This window comes from Phasianus colchicus, chromosome 4 (genome assembly GCF_987193195.1).
Source record: "Phasianus colchicus chromosome 4, bPhaCol1.hap1.1, whole genome shotgun sequence".
NCBI classification, from domain to species: Eukaryota; Metazoa; Chordata; class Aves; order Galliformes; family Phasianidae; genus Phasianus; species Phasianus colchicus.
In genome coordinates this window covers 62924257-62941608 of record NC_143439.1, presented here as the reverse complement: position 1 = coordinate 62941608, position 17352 = coordinate 62924257, and the positions used below count along the sequence as shown (strand labels likewise).

The window sequence follows — 17352 nt, the reverse complement described above, 5'->3', positions numbered from 1 at the left end:
TGACAGCATGCCAGAATGGCCGAGACCATTTTCAAAATTCCTCCAGCTGCTGAAAAATCACCACGGGCAACATTACCAGCCAGTCCATCACCACGTGGAAGAACACAAAGGGCTTTCCTCTCCTGTCACTTTCTGCAGTACAAACCAGGATGAATCCTGTGGAATGCAGTCAATTTAGGCTGACATTAACCTGGAACAAATGTCCGTATCTGGCCTCTTTATGTATACTGAGAGACAGGGCTTTGTTGTTGTAATTATATTTTTTTTTAAAGATGTGAGTTGCATAAATCACATAATCATTTCCTCTGCCTATAATGGCTGTAATCTGCAGTTCAAGACGATTCCTAATTAATATTAATTCCCACCCTGCACACAGAGTGTTTTGGCAAGTAATTAGGTCTGAAGGGAAGGCAAAACACACTGATCTTCAAATTTTGAACAATTTAATTACAGGCTTGTTTTCTGTGTGGAGCTGAATAAGCTATGAGTTTAGCAGAGCGCATCAGTGTGGTCCTGTTATTGAGGCTGTCTCTGGAGCAAGCAGCAGCGTATGCTCTGCAGGAGGGAGGACAGACTGCTCAGGCCTTCTGCCCAAAACCATTTGATTTAAATGAAAGACAAACTATCAGTTGAGGTGAATGACTGTTTACCTGGAGGCTGCTCTGCTGGATTGCTGAATTTGCTGCAAATGCTTCCTGAAAGATGCTGGCATTAACACACTAACACAGGACCTGTGTAAACTTGGAAATATGGAGTCACCACTAGAATATTTAAAAATTTTAAATGAGTCCATCAAAGAAGGAGCTGTCCTTGTTACAGACCTATGAAGTAGTTCAGTAGGACTCCCACACATGAGAAATAACCCCATTACACTTTTAGAGACTCAGCTCTTCATTAAACTATGTTGGACAGGGCTTTGGGCAACCTGATCTACTGGAAGGTGTCCCTGGCCACGGCAGGGAGTTGGAACAAGATGGTCTTTAAGGTTTCTTCCAACAGAAACCACTTATGTTTCTATGTTCTTAACATTATTTCTTTGTATTTTTAATCATTAATCTAGACTGACTAATGCCAAGGCCACTTTTAAGGAGGGAACCCTGTCTCTCCCACCCTGTCATTCACTACATGTCATCACTAATGTGATGACACATTAACAGACCTTCAGTGGGAGGGAAAGCTCTGAACATGTTATCCATCCAATTAAAAAATTCCATTAGAACAAAGAAATACCAAAAACTAGCACCAATAAAACAGCTGTTACGTGTCTCACTCCACTTTTCAGAGCCAGTGCCACTGTCCAAAAGCCTTAATACAAAGTGATCAAAGAACCAGAATGAACAAGATTACTAACTTGTCAATGGCTTTATTTGTAGAAAATAATACAGGCAAACTCATTATGATAAACAATAAATGTTTGTAAAAGATTAATGGCATTTTAGCACGTGTTTCTGGAAGGCCTTACTTATAAACTCTTTCCTTGTAACCTAACTCTAATTGAAGTGAGTGAGCCAAGATTTGCACCTGCTGGAATTGCTCAAGTATAAGTAGTATGAACCAGAACATCTGACTAAGTTGCTCATGATTAAAGATCAAGAGAGAAAAAAAAAAAAAAGAAATCAAAACGTATGATGTATTTCCTTGCAGGATACTCATAGCTTGCCTACTTCACTATGCAAAGTATTTACTCATTTTAAGATCAATTATGTTTCAATAGTGAATTATTATTAAGTAGGCAAGATAAGAACACACATCTGTCTAATCTACACCAACATTCTGAATCCTTATCTTTGACCCTGGTGTGCTGCATCATTATTTGCAGCTGTGTATTTCCCTTAGAGCTTATGAATGCTCATTAAGGAAGCCTATGTCAAGAAGGGCAACTTTAAGAGGCAGATATCTGCAAAAGGCACCAAAATATGTATAGCATTTGTGCATTGGTATTTAATGGTGTTTATGGTGATACATTGTGTTTACACAAACATGCACATCTGGGCAGGGTCCTTTTCTGCACTGAGGTCTGAATTAGATATTCACGGTTCTTAATGCTGATATCAATACAAGAGTTTGGGTTAAATTTCATTAATATTATTTAGAATCAAAAAGGTCTTCACTATATTAGGAAAAGATTCCTCAGTAAGAAGGTGGCTGGGCACTGGAATGGGCCCCCCGGGGCAGTAAGCACAGCCCCAGGCTGCTGGAGTTCAAGTTTGGACAATGCTCTCAGACAGGGTTTGAATTTAGAGAGATCCTGCAGGGAGCCAGGAGTTGGACTCAATGACCCTTCTGGGTCCATTCCAACTAGGAGTATTCTGTGTATTTTTTTTGTACATCCTACAGATAATTTGTATGGCTTCTGTGTTTTCATTTTCAAAACTGAAAGACTGCTAGATTTAGCTGGATTTTATACAGCTATGACAAGCAAGTAGAATACAAATAAGAGGATGTTAAGTATCATGCCAAACTGGATCTCATTTCAATAGCTGCAGTAACTTAAGTAATCAAGGCCTGGTAATAATGGTTTTTGATTCATTGTGATCTTTCTATTCCTTATCAATAATCTCACTGAGTTCTATATTTTCTTATCTCCTGAACTTTCTGTGAACTTGAAGTCAGCAATTCCTTTGCATGACAGATAATAGCAGGCTACAATACTTCCTGCTACTCCTGCTGCACACTTCTTGTGAGCTAAAGTATTCTTATTTAGAAAACCCTGTTTTCACCACATTAATAGATGATTTGTTTCTAAATGTACAGTGCTATTTGTAACATGTTTTACCTAGTATTTGTGATGATTGCCCTAAGTTTAGCAACAAACGTAGAACACAATTTACAGCATACTGCGGAAGTTCAAAAAAGATGGATAAGATTAAAAAAAAAGTTCGATTCCAAACTTTTTAGATGTTCTGTGGAATGAAGAGAGGACCAAACTTGTGGGTGCTTCCCTCTCATTTCCTTTCCCCCTTACTTGTTCTCTCACTCCTTTTCTTTATTTCATCTTTCTTCCTGGCAAACGTGAGTAACAAGAATTTAGAATTAATTTTAAGACTTCTTTTCTGCTTTGTAAGACAATTCAAATGAGACATCTTCACTAACAAACTTTGCTGACACTAAGTTATTTACTGATTTGCCATTTCTAAATATAAGGCCTCGTTCATAAAAACACAGAAGGAAGTGCATTATTTGAATTACATGCTTGAGACCAAATCCAAAACAGACTGTAAAATGTCAAACACATATCTTTGACCTGTGAGTGATTCTCCTGAGGACTGTACACCAAGAGATAACACTATAGCAGGGAGGTAAGACCTGCTACAGTTCAATACTCCAAAATCATTCCCAGTTTTGGACTTCTTCCTGCAGTATATGGCTTGTAATATAGGCCTGAAATAGTCTCAAGTCCTCAAAGAAGTCAAATATTGTAACACAAAGTAAAAACATTGAAAAAAATTCTAATATTAAGTGCAAGTGAGGGAAGTGGATACTATCTAAAACCAAGCTGGAACAAATTAGTATGATAAGGAAACAAGCAATATTCTTTATATGGCTTTTACTGGTCCTTGCTTGTAAAGTTCAGAGTGACATCGAAGATGTGTTGACTTGACAAATACAGTGTACACACAGTCAAGGCTTGCCTGACAATACTGAACTGCCCTTTTTGGCAGAGAGATGTTATTCCTGCATAGCAAAGTACATGAAGAAATGCTGAATCTCACCTGAGATAACTCAGCCTTACTAGCAATCAGATAGCTCTTTTCTGTGTATGATGAGAGGTGTGTGAACATCAATTATACGCAATTAACATGAAAATGGAAGAAGAAAAAAAAAGGAAAAAAGAGTATTGCAAGAAAGATGGTCTAAATCTAATGATAATCTAAAATGAAGAATGCAAACGTAATGAATGATTTTTTAAGTATCACATTCAAACAAGCTTTCAGATATGGCAAAAAGTGCATTTGACATTATACAAAAAGTCATTCGTAAATTTTATATTAATTCAGCTGATTGTTCTTTATCAAAAGTAGGAAAGAAAAGTGGATTAGCAATACCACATGGGATGCTATTACAGAAAAAAAGGCAATACTGGTTAAATCTATTCAATAAATTACAGCCAGAAAAATAAACAAAGACAAAAGCAATATAGTGATAACTAATAAAAAGATCAGATAAATAAGAGGCTGTGTTCATAGGCACTGAAAGCAGAAATGGCAGCACTGAAGGGAGACATGAGAACATTTATCCAAATGTTTGAAGAGTTACTGGATATTTTAAGCCATGACAAGGAAATTCCAAAAAGGACTAATGACTAAGAGGAAGAGGGTGGTAACCCAGTTCAACTTATTTTAGAGGAGCAGAGCAAGAAGGCCAAAGATCTCCAAAATACTGCATGAAAAATGTCTTATTTTGCTAGTGAGAGATGGCAGACCTTGATGCCCATCTTGAAGAAGTCAACTGTGCATGTGCTTAAAATAGCTTCTGAAAGATAGAAGAATCATAAATTATCAAATACAATTCAAATTATTATAGCATAGATATAAGGAAATGAAAAGGACAACATCATATTTGTGTATAACCCTCTAGTTTGATGTGAAAGTAGGAATCTAGAATCTGCTCTTGTTCTTGTAGAAAGTCTTCAGTGTAGCCAACTACAATGAGGTAATTCAACTGCACTAATTCAAAGCAGTAGTTTTGGAGTTACCATTCATTACAGGTTCAGGAAATACAGTAATAATTGCTTTAATTGATCTTACATACACAAGAGCATTCTCTTGAACAGGATGACAGAACAGCATACAAGATGGCAGATGTCTATTGGACTGAATTGCATGGGGTTTGATTTGAGAATGGACTGTCATGGCACAGGGTACCAACACTGGAAACCTCTCATGTGGTAGTTCTGGGGAAACGGCCTTAAGTTGCACCAGGGTAAGTTTAGGTTGGGTATCAGGAAAACCTGCTTTACAGAAAGCACTGGAATAAACCCCACAGGGAGATGGTTGAGTCACCATACCTGGATGTGTTTAAAAACCATTTGGATGTGGTGCTCAGAACATGATTTAGCAGAGGATTGTTAATTAGGGTAGTATGGTTAGGCTACATTTGGACTTGATGAACTTGTAGGTCTTTTCCAACCTGAGCAATTCTATGTCTTCTCCTCCCTTACCTTCACTAAAATCCAGTGGAATGAATTCTGCTACACGATCATTATTGTTGAAATAGGTCTTTCTATATAAATGATTTGAGGGAAGACATAAGCATTTGTAGCCAAAAATCTGTCTCATAACTAAAGAAGTTAAAAATATGTGATGAAATATGGCTGTCTTGCCCCAGTGCCAAACACACAGAATGTATAATTAATAGACATAAACAATACTGAAGATATCTACACTTAATTTTCTCTATTGAGAAGCTAAAGCTTTTACAAACTTGCACAACCTTATATTAAAAAAATAATCTGCATTTTGAATAAGTTCAGAACAATCAAGTTCTTCCCATATATATCACTGCCTTGCATGATTAAAAAAAACACTGAGATCATGTAGAAGAGTCCTCAAACACAATGCAGAGTCCTAGAAAAATAATACACTTATCCTGAGCAAACAGCACAGCTATCAGCACAGGTGTTTAAGATGGCTATTTAAAGAACTGACTTAAAAAATAAGAAATGAAGCCTAAAAATGAGATCACATAACAGACACAGTACAAATAGAAAATAATAGGGGATATAGATCTATTTTTTCCATCATTCTGCAGTAATAGTGGGAACCTAACTTATTTCTGCAGTTATCCCAGCTTTGGTCCCAAAGGGTTGAATTAGTGGCACTCTCTATTTTTCCATTACTTTTGGTTCAAATATACTACTGACTTCAGCATGTTGACTTAGTTCTTCATTGAGGAGAAAAAAACAAAAACAAATCAATTGGTTTTTTATTTGGTCTTGATCCCCTACACTGTCAATGAAATATTCTTTCATACAGAAGCATAGATTTCAAACAGATTAATCAAAATTAATTCTGGATGAGGAAACCAAAGGAGCGTGCTGAACAGTAGATGGATGTGTACAGCACAGTATGTACTGGATTAGTTCAGGAAGACAGGGCTATGTCCAGTCTACTGCCTAAAGAAGCCTCATCCAACTTCTAAACCTTGCCTTTTATTCCTGGGAGCCTATTAACTCCTACCAAGCACAAGTTCCAATGCAGGCCAATAGTTTGGAGTTAGTTGTGTCAGAAAACCACTATTGAGAACAAACAAAATACAGTGAGATGAATTTGAATCAGTCTAAGGGCAGGTTTTTGAAATGACGATGAGTAGCAAGGTGACTACCTACCTTACCAGGTTTCTATAAGTCTTATAGCCTTATTCTTTGCTTTATACCAAATCACTGATTTCCAGAAGCACAACTACATTTGATTAACCCTCCATTGTTCACCATGCTCCTACTTTTGTCTCTCAGTAGAACAAGCAGACTTTCATGAGGACAGATTTCTCATACATAACTTTATCCATCTCTGCGTGGCGACAGGCTGCTATTTAGGCACGCAGGATCCAACTGGGTCTCATTTACATATATGAAAATCCAAACACTGTCTTCATTGGCTTCAGTAGCATTAAAGCTGAAATGAAACATGTGCACCTAGGCTCACTCTGTCAGCATGCACTAGTGACTGAGTCATTTCAGTATTACAGTACAAATATGGTGCGAAAGAAATCACAATACAAAGACATTATTGCTCCCCATTTATTTTTAATTTTCCCATATCTTTTACAATTGGCATTTCCCCATTAGAACTGCCAAATAATTGCTCAGACATCCACTTATCTAATTCCTTACTTTAAGAAACTTCTGTATTACTTTGCTCAAAGTTATATCTCTGCTGAAAAAGCATTTTTAATCTGAAGCTCAAATTATTAGCTGAAAGTTTATTTCAAGTTGCAGCTGATACAAATTCAAGACATATTTGCTTGTAAAACTCAGTAGGACAGATAGCTCAGTCTGACTTCCTAACTACCCTAATAAGGGAATTGAATATCATGAAGTTTACATCCCCTTTTTCTGACAGTTAGCTCTTGAATCCCCAAAATTCATGTGATTTTGCATTTTCTATTTAGTACATTTTGAACAGTTTGATCAAGCATTCCAGCTTCTAGCCTAATGTCTGTCACATTAAAGGTTAGACGTTAAATTCCTGAACCTCTTCCTCTAAGTTCATAAACACTGTAATGAAACTTTCAAATATAAAGACCAAACCACAAATATCAGGAATTTGCTTCAGTAGTTTGTCAGCTGCCATGTTTCTAATGTGCAGTTTACTTCATGTTTGAATTTTACTAGCTACAAATTCCATTCATTTAATCTTCCTGAGGCTTTGCAAACTTTTTTAAAGAGCTCTCCTTATCAGATTAGTTGTCTATTTAGGAGAACTTATGGGGCATCAGATCTCTATCTCATTTTGTTCTACACGTTATGCTGTAGTTGTTTAGGTGACTCCAGCTTCTATGTTTCAGTTGTTGAAGCTGAACTGTGCTAGGTAATGGACTCTAATACATTACCTCTTTTCTCTTTTAGATGCACTCACAACAAGGTGTTTGTTAATGAAGCAAACAAAAACTTCAGAGAAAATTGCTTACAAAATAGATTAAATTAGAACATAATCTCCAGAGAGTTTTTCTTTCCTATCAGAGCCAAGCATATTCACTTAGAATCCTTCATAATCTGGTCCATATCCCTAAAATAGCCAACAGATAAAAAAGAGGAGCAGCTCTGGCTGTACTGAAAAAGTAACTGGAATCAGAGTACTCCTTATCACTTCCCAAAGGCAAAGGCTGCTCTATTTCAACGAGTGGACCATTATAACACCAAGCTATGCAGTGAAAAGTTATTTTGGGTACATGTTCCTTCACAATCTAGCTTTGTCATTATAATATGATGATCATGGCAGTAATAACCAGAATACGTCAGTCAGACTATGACCTTCCAAGTCCTAGGGACACCGCATTTTTGGATCCAGATGGGGCACAGAAGGGTGGCATAAGACAGCTGCTCAGACAAGTAATGTTCACAGGGACAACATCAGACCCCTCCCCTTAGAAATCAACAGTGTAAAGATGAAGAAGTTCAGGCAACTCCAAAATTTGGTCTAGCCATGGAATCAGGCTGTGTTTTCCAGTACCACAGCACCCTCCAAGACGTGTCATAGATTTCCACCTCTTCTACCAGATCTTTTACAGCATTACAATGGGAAAACATTGCAAGCTGGTAATGTTGCCACACACATAAAAGGAATGTATTATTATGGACTGAAAGCAACTAGTGAGTTGCATTTCTATGCTGTTTCACCTTAAATGAAAACAGCTAATTCTGTGGGTAAGGTTATGCCACTTTGTCTGTTTTATATAATCACAGGCACTCTTCAGTGTAACACAGAATAATAATAATTATAAAAATAATAAAGACTAGCTAAGAGACCAGTGGAACAGTCCTTGCTTTGAAGAACATGTGATCCAAAATCCAGGCATCAGGCTGCACTCACAGAAGAGAGACACTGTTTATATAGCTTAATTTTACATTTCTGTTTACCTCCTCTTTACATTCCTGTTACCTTAATCTAAGTGTTGCAGAGAATCAGAAGGCTGGAAGAGACCCCTGGAGGCCATCTGGTCCAGTCCGTAAGCAGTGCTCAGGACCACACTCAGAAAGGTGATTTGATGAGTATGAAATATAGGGACACCAGATGCAGGAATGAAGTTGGGAAAATGTATTCTCCAAAACACATCAGAGGTTTTTCTCAGGATCATGTAGAGCACATCATAGACTAGGGCTGTACTGAACTACCTACTCCTACCCTCTCTTAGGTAGATTGAGTTAAAGAAAAAGGTATTACAGCAGCCCTGACTTCGGTTTTGTTGTCATTTCATAGACTGATGGAACAGCTTGGAAGGGATCTCAAAGATCATCCAACTCCAATCCCCTGCATAAAGGGGTGGAAAGCACAACGGCAGCACAGCAGCAAGATCCCAGGCCACAGCAAGTGAGGATTTGCTCAAATGCGGGTACAAAAATAAGGGAAAGAAGCTGCTTACCTTTGGATGGCCTCCAGTAGGCAGGGATCTCCAGTGAGATACCCTTCCCTCCACTGCCAATCCTTAAATGAGGTCTGGGAAGGGCTGGATCCTGGCTCTACCCCTTCCAGTCACTCAGGCACACTGCATGCAGCTGAGCTCCCCTGGGTTGGCCCTGCCTTCCCACCAGGTGCTCAATGACTGATTCAAGCTGTGACTTAGCATTTCCGCTGCACCTTGCCATGGGTAAGGTTGCCAACTGCAACATCAGGCAGCAGCTCAGGCTGTGCAGCGGCGCCATCCAACCTGGCCTTGCACACCTCAGGGATGGGTACCCACAACTTCTCTGGCAGCCTGTGCTGGTGCCTCACCATCCTTTCTGTGAAAAACTTCCCCCTGCCATCCAATCTAAATCTCTCCATTTTTAGTTGAAATCTGTTCCCAGTAAGGTTTCCCTGAAACCTTCTCTTATCCAAGCTGAACAAGCCCAACTCCCTCAACTGTTCTTCACAGCAGAGGTGCTCCAGCCCCTCGAGCATCTTCACCACCTCCTCTGGCCCTGTTCCAACAGCTCTGCATCCTCCTTGTGCTGGGGGCTCTGGATGCAGCAGTCCAGATGGAACCGAACGAGGGCAGAGCAGAACTCCGTGCCTGAAAGTCCAAACTGTGGGAATACCACTGAAAATCTCCTCGGCGCTTTCTTTCCCATGCTGTCTACATCTCTCTGCTTTCACAACCAAATCGTAACACCTTCCCGCTACCACCCTCCCACGCCCGCACTCTGTGAAGCCTGGCGTTAACCACGGGCTCCTCGCGGATCGCGGCCCATCCCGGGCCAGCTGCTCACATTTCACACTGACGCTAAGTTTGTGCCTAACGCCGCGCTCCCTCAGATGCGTCGTACTGCCACCGCCTTCGGCGCTCCCCTCAAGCGCGGCGCCGCCGGACAACGTCGCCCCCTTGCGGGCGCGGGGCTCCCCGCAGGCAGCAGCCGCGGCGCTGCCGGGAGCCGGACCGGAGCCCTTCGCGGCACCGCCAACTTTTGTCCCTGCGCCGCGGCCGCCTCCGCGAGAAGGAGAAACCCCCGGCGGGGTCAAGGCGGCGGGGAGAGCCGAGGAACCGCTCTGCAGCCGCGGTCGCTCAGCCCGGGGCAACGCACGGCTCTCCGTGCGCTTTCCCCCCCGTTGGGGTGTTCCGCCGAGACGGGCGCGGCGGCTTCACCTGGCGGCACTGAGCATGCGCGCGGCGGCGGGGCACGCCGCCGATTGGGAGCGCGATGCAAGAGTAGGACGGAGCCGGCGGGCAGCCGCGACTTCGCGCTGCCGCGCCGCTGGAGCGGAGCCGCCGGGCGCCGCCGCTCCCCATGGGATTTGATGCCGCCGCTTCGGACGCTGCTTCCTGCGAGGATCCAGCACCCGCCGGCGATTCCCCTCGGCTGAGCGGCTGCGCGGAGCTGCCGGGCATGACCGGGCGGGCGGCAGGAGAGAGCCGTGCCCCGCTGTCCCCTCGCCGGGGGCCGGGCGGAGGCAGCGCGGCGGTGCCCTGAGGGTCGGGGGAGGCGCGCGGCGCAGCCTTCGGAGCCGTCGGCTGGGGGCGATGAGGGGGGCGGCGGGGCGGCGGCGGGGCGGTGGGGCGGGGCGGGGGCTCCGCGGGGCTCTGTAGGACGGCGGCGGCCCGCACACCCGCCATGGATCTGCTGCTGCTCGGGAACACCAGCCTGGGCTCCCCCAACGGGTCCCTGGCGCTGCTGCCCCCCTCGTCGCCGTCCTCCGCCGCCCTCCTGCAGCCTCCTTCCCCCTACTCGCCTGCTGCCGTGGCCAGCCTGGCGGCCCTGGTGGGTTTCATCATCGTCTTCACTATCGTGGGCAACGTGCTGGTGGTGATCGCCGTGCTCACCAGCCGGGCGCTGAGAGCCCCCCAGAACCTCTTCCTGGTGTCGCTGGCCAGTGCAGACATCCTGGTGGCTACTCTGGTCATGCCTTTCTCCTTGGCCAACGAGCTGATGAACTACTGGTACTTTGGCAAAGTGTGGTGCAACATCTACCTGGCGCTGGATGTGCTCTTCTGCACCTCCTCCATCGTCCACCTGTGCGCCATCAGCCTTGACAGGTATTGGTCGGTCACGCAGGCGGTGGAGTATAACCTCAAGCGGACACCTCGGCGGATCAAGGCCACCATTGTCACCGTCTGGCTCATTTCTGCTGTCATCTCCTTTCCGCCGTTGATTTCCATGTACCGGGACCCTGAAGGAGATGTCTTTCCCCAGTGCAAGCTCAATGATGAGACATGGTACATTCTTTCTTCTTGCATTGTCTCTTTCTTTGCACCCTGCCTCATCATGGTGTTGGTCTATATCCGTATCTACCGTGTGGCCAAGCTAAGGACCAGGACCCTCTCTGAGAAGCGTACGATGCCAGAGGGGTCCTCCCAGACTGAGAATGGCTTGAGCCGTGCTGCTGGGGGCTGCACGTCCCTGAGGATGCAGCTGGGAGAGAACGGACATTATTCAGTGCACCACTGGCGCAAAGCCTCTGAGCTGGAGGACATTGAGCTGGAGGAGAGCAGCACCTCAGAGAGCAGACGGAGGCGGAGCCGGGAAGAGCATCCTCGCAAAAGCAGCAAGAGCCAGTCCTTCTCCTACTCATATTCCTCCAAGCACTCCAGTAGCCGTCTTTCCCGCTCTAGCAATCGCTCCATGGAATTCTTCTCATATCGCCGTCGTCGGAAGCGTAGCAGTATCTGCCGTAAGAAGGTCACCCAGGCCCGGGAGAAACGCTTTACCTTTGTGCTGGCCGTGGTCATGGGAGTCTTTGTAGTTTGCTGGTTTCCTTTTTTCTTCAGCTACAGCCTCTATGGTATTTGCCGGGAGGCATGTGAGGTCCCTGAGACTCTCTTCAAGTTCTTCTTCTGGATTGGGTATTGCAATAGCTCCCTCAACCCAGTCATCTACACCATCTTCAACCAGGACTTCCGCAGGTCCTTTAAACACATTCTGTTTAAGAAGAAGAAGAAGAACTTTAGGCATTGAGCTGGAGGGATAAGAGGGATGAATTTGCCTTGAGCAGAAGAGGAGTTAAAAGGGAAGGAAAAGGCTCTGTGCTGAAAAAGAAGGGAGGGAAGAGAACATGGGGGTTGGGGCATAGAGAGAAGAAAGAGGGCTCACCCCCTTGGTGGTGCAGAGTGTGGTGGGATATGGGGATGGTATCAGGGAGGCTGAGCACGTTCACTGTGATGCAGAATGGCAACATGGTGCTGAAGGAGCTGTTTTGGGGTACGGATGGGTAAATGGGAAAGGGAGGAATTGTCTTTGAGCCCTGATGGAGGACACAGGAGTCCACAGAGGAAATTGGGTAAGACTGAAATGGAGCAGCCTGGAGCTTATAGAGGCTCTGCATTTTGTGGGAAAACAAGCAGAGACAGCAAGAGGAAAAGATTAAGTGGCAGTTGTGGTGGAATAACAGATCTGAGTATTAACAGAGCAGCTGTGGCCGTGGATGGGCTTGTCCCAGTAAGAAACTGGCTATTACTGCATATTTGGGGAAAAGTGTTAGGCACCAGGCACTGGCAGCCTTCTGAATTATGAAAGGATTTAAATGTTTGCCAAAAAAAAAAAGAAAAACCCACCCTAGAGAACAATCCAAACTCTTTTCTAAATAAACCTTTGTACTGTTAAAACCTTCTGAATGATGATTTTACACAGGGCTTATGTCAAGCATGGGGTATTCTTTTTCTTTAGAGGGATTTTTGCACATAGAACTGGATGGGAAATGTTTTTCCTATCTTTCTGTAAAATTTGTCAGTGGAACAAATCTGGGAGTTTTGCATGTTTTCATGAAATATGATAAAGAGCACATACACACAATGACCTTATTTCCCCCTGTTGGAGATCCAGGCAGTAAATTCCTATTCCATCACTCTCCGATCAGTGGCCTAAGAACCTTGCTGTCCTGGAGCAGGTGGCTTGTTTAAAACAAAGATTCTGTCTTAAACCAATTTCCATTAAAACAAAATCTTTTTGCTGAACCAAACTAAAATTTTTCTGAAGTCAAATTTCTAACTAGCTCAACTTAAATGTACTGTGTGGGGAATTTTCTCCCCATCATTGTAGGTCCCCCTCAAAAGGCTTATCTCAGGGCTGGATGAATGCTGCTCTTATCCTCAGACAGGCAGTCAGAGGCTCTCTGCTATGCAGATTTTCAAAAGAAGAGCAATCACCACACCACTGAGGTCTTTAAATCCTTCGTATTTACAGACTTAGATGAACTAAATCCTTTCTATTTATTTTCCTTAATGAGAAGCATACATTACAGGTTGTCAGTGGTTTGTGTGAACAAATCTCAAATGAAGGTGCAGCTGTTCCAGACCTTTAATATTAATGCTGCCTTCTTTCCCTTTTCCTGTTTGCATTTCTAGTTCATGATTTCAGAATATTTTGTTGGGGGCTGGGGGGCAGAAGGAGTGTTTGAATAGTTATTAAAGCAAGCTGTATTTCCCATGGATTTATGACATATAAAATGTCATAAACTGTAATGAAGAGAGTGAGAGGCAGGGGCTGGTGTCTGTGTATTCCTCACTGAGTGCATACTGAGTGTGAGACTCAGCTGAACATTTACATACTTTTCCCAGCTGTGCTGCTGCAAGATGTGTATTCTGTTTGCAGGGGTAAATACTGCTCCATTTTGTTACGTGTATCACTCCTTCCATAGGCAGTAGGATTTGGCATCTGCCTCAAATGAACCTTTCCATAGTAAACAGCTCTTTGAAAAAATAGAATGAAATATACAGCAGGCTGCTTGAAACAGCTACATTAAATCTATACCTGGAAATCATTAGATATTCCCTTCTTTACTCCCTCTCTTCTGTCTGAGAAGTGTTCTTGCCCTCTCTTCTTTTGAAATCTCTACATCAGAAGAAATGATAGAGCAGTCGGTTTGTTTCATCAGTTTTTCATTCAGTTCACTTAACCCTGGAAAAGCAAGTTGGCAGTGATTACTATTCTGGTGTTAATTCAATAAACAATTCAACTTCAGGGCCAACTCAAGTGGGAGGGAGTTCTGCCTAAGTAAGGATTAGATGATTGCACCAAATGCGTTTAAAGTTTGCTTGATTTCATTAAAGAAGCAACTGAGACATTTTCAATGTCTTAAATCCATAACTTAGTGGGTCCTTTCTTGAAATAAGGCTTAGAGTTGTAAAAAGATTTCAACTTTGTTTAAACATTTGTATTTAAAGAAGGCTTGTTCAGACATTTTCAGGAGCATCTCTATATAAATTACAACTGTTTTGGTACAAGCGTGTACCTGAGACAGACAAATAGAAGAAAAAATAGCAACAGACTGAGAGGAGGAAACTACAAGCCATTTTCTTTTGTGTAAAATGGAGAATTCTTTTTAAAGTGACATCTACAAGAGCAGGGCAAGATCAGATAGTTTCTAGGTAATCATGTAGCTAAAAAGTTCAGGTTTGTTTTTTATGAATAAACTATATAATTGCCAGAGCAACCAAAGCAACATATGGTATATAGCTACTACCTCTGAGCTACTGGATAGTTTCATTAGAGATACCCATTCCTACAGAGATAAGGGTCTGGTTTTGTCACCTAACATTCATTTAGATTGGATTCCCAGTCTGCAGAAACACAGCAGTTTCACTGTTGCACTGTTTTTTAAGTCGGATTTGTTGTCTATAAGTGCAGTCCTTCCCCTTTGTTTTCATAAAATTCAAGGAGTCAAATGAAATTTAACTGACAAGTTTAAAGTGGAGGTGAAATATGGATGGAATGGCTGATGTGCCTTAAAAGTAATTTCTTTGCTATCAAATTATTCTGTAATCATCATATAATGCTTCTGTTTTTGTTTTGCATTTCAAAATGCCTAAAAAGGGATTGATGCAGATACTGAACATCTATGTACAGCAGTATATTAAAACCAGGACATTCTCTGTGGTTTTAATTTCTCTGTTGCTCACCTGTTTCAATGTCTCAAGGATTTTATTTCTCCTGAGCTAGGTGAAAAGTAATATTCATCAATAAGGATGCGCAGTATACACTCCTATTAAGTGCATTTCCCTCTAAATTAGTGAATACAGAGGATTTCTATAAATACTGTTTTTAATGTAACTACTGAATATGCTTCAAGGAAGTAAAATGGGGCTGATTTATTTTTTTAATTAGTGTTCTGTTATTTCTTGTAATCACTGAAGACTGGAATTTGTAACATTGTGTGTTGTTAACATTTCATAACAAGTTATCAGCTCTGCAGCTTGCACTGTGGTTGTACTTCCATTCTAAGTTGGCTCATGGCACAGCGAGAAAAAATGCAGCCAGTGAAGCTTTTACATAAGAAAAAGGGAGAAGATATGTTTCAAATGTATTCATTTGTATCTTTGATTACATCTGATGAGCTGGTGGAAACACTTTTTCTCTACTATTGTGGAAGAAAAAAATGTTACTATAAAGCCATATTGATTTTAACAAGCATCTGATCTTTAACTGTTCATTTGTGTATTTCACCATGAAGAATATTTTCTGTCAGTCTAAAGTGAGAAGCTAATGCTTCATTTTCAGAACCAATTTTCTGAGCAGTACCACTATTGGTTCGTTATTGAAATATCAAACAATACAACTTAGCTAGGATGAGAACTCAGAGCTGTTATCATTCAGCTCCTCTGTGGGAGTTTTGTATGAGTAAGACCCACAGGATCAGCCTCTTCAAGACTTGAGGCAGATGGAGGGTACCTTATATACAGGAGATCTGACAGGATCACAGCTATAAAGCACTGCCTAATATGAGAATCAGTCCCTTGTTGTTCTGTGTGATCACTTCATAAAGAAATCCTGTTGCTCCAAGAAGACTGACAATTTCTGGGAAGTAAAACAGATGAAAGACTGTACCACAACAGCTTTGTGCACACTGAGCTGCATCATCTTTTGTGAGTAATCCCAGAAAACTTCAGTAGAGTTTTCATGTGAATGAGGGAGCTACTCAGTGTGGGCAAGCATGTTGCCTTTTTTCAGTAAATGTGCCCGTGGAATGTAAGTAAGCATTGTAAATGTATAGCTAATTGAAAGCACTCCTCCTGGCTTCACTGTGTTCAAACCTACAGAAAGTGTAGTGTGGGTCAGGGTGTCAAACCCGTAGAAGGTGTGGGTCAAGGGATTTTTGACTACATCAGGGCAGCAAAGCTTACTGTATTTTCAGAGTAAGTTATGTGAAGAATATTATCTGATGGCATCTGTTTTTCAGAGCAGAAAACTGTTGGTCTCTCCCTCACTCCCTGGAAGTTGATATTTGCTAAAACAGCACCTGAGATATAGAAGGATTTTGTAGGACCCGTCAGTAATAGCATACATTTCATGAGAATGCTCTAATTTTAACCTATGACTACAGTCAAGAAGGAAGGAATGCCTACAATTTGTGCAAAGTGAAAGCAAGATGCTATTTGTGGGTTTGTTTTCATGGTCACTCATGAAGTTGGTGAGGAGCGGGCAGCCAGAAGCTTCAGATGAAACACTCTAGACTTAGAGAGAGCACAGCGTGGGAAGAAATGAATACCCAGAGCACCAGATGAATTAATATTTACCCTCTTTGCACCTTAGACAAGAACATTGGAGGTTTATTCCTTGCATGTTAGCAAATCTTAATTTGCCTTCCAGATCTATGGATCAACTAGGCCATACAGAAGATGCTGTGAGAGGAGGAAGGGTTAGGGAATTGCTCGCATCAGTGTTCAACACGTAGCATAAGTTTGTCCTTTGTCCTTGCAACTGAACCAAAATACAACTTGTCACTTTGACTCCTAAGGCCATGTAGCATCAATAATTCTACACTGAGTTCAGTTTACTTTTCACAGAAAGCACTGGTTTTTTACAATCTACCCTCCGCGTCTCTGCTCTGAGGCCACTTTAAGCATGGAAGGAAGGGACAATGAGCAGTTTGAAGAGTTGTGAGTGTGTTGTGAAATTTCCCTGGGTCATATTCTGATAAGTGAGCTGGCTTAAATATTGTGCCTTCCCAATCACTTTGAACTCCTAGGAAAGGCCAACAGAGCTACATGACATGGAAATTGTGGACATACTGCTTCTCAAGGAAGTGGGTGTCAGGTGTCTCAGGCAATATACCAGTAGCCCAGTGATAACTCTGTTACTGTTTTTAACAGGAAAGGCTTGGGTACCTTGAACTCATGGTGACTGTCATGCTTGGTTTGAATTTAGGTGATATCTATATTTGGTATATAGCTTTATTTTAAGTGGTAGCCTTAAAAGTGCCAGAAGGTTTAGTTTCTTAAATATTT

At 42.2% G+C, this 17352-nt stretch overlaps 2 protein-coding genes across 2 annotated transcripts in view; one reads left to right on the top strand and one right to left on the bottom strand.

Moving 5' to 3' along the window:
* The window catches only part of LOC149918292 (uncharacterized), a 70557-nt gene extending 59808 nt beyond the window's left edge, over positions 1–10749 (bottom strand). Inside the window, exons 1-2 of the mRNA XM_090140114.1 lie at positions 10282–10749; positions 9082–10199 (exon numbers count right to left, since the gene is read on the bottom strand). Coding sequence (XP_089996240.1) covers positions 9279–10199; positions 10282–10749 — 1389 coding nt within the window. The 3' untranslated portion in view covers positions 9082–9278. The remainder of the gene's footprint in view (positions 1–9081; positions 10200–10281) is intronic.
* Positions 10710–15531, top strand: ADRA2C (adrenoceptor alpha 2C). The gene has a single exon (XM_031588325.2). It carries the CDS (start codon positions 10748–10750, stop codon positions 12086–12088), a length of 1341 nt encoding a protein of 446 aa, XP_031444185.1. The 5' UTR covers positions 10710–10747; the 3' UTR covers positions 12089–15531.
* The last annotated feature ends 1821 nt before the right edge of the window (positions 15532–17352 follow it).

Coding starts and splice junctions, on each gene's coding strand:
- ADRA2C (XM_031588325.2), top strand. CDS start 10,748: ATGGATCTGCTGCTGCTCGGGAACACCAGCCTGGGCTCCCCCAACGGG.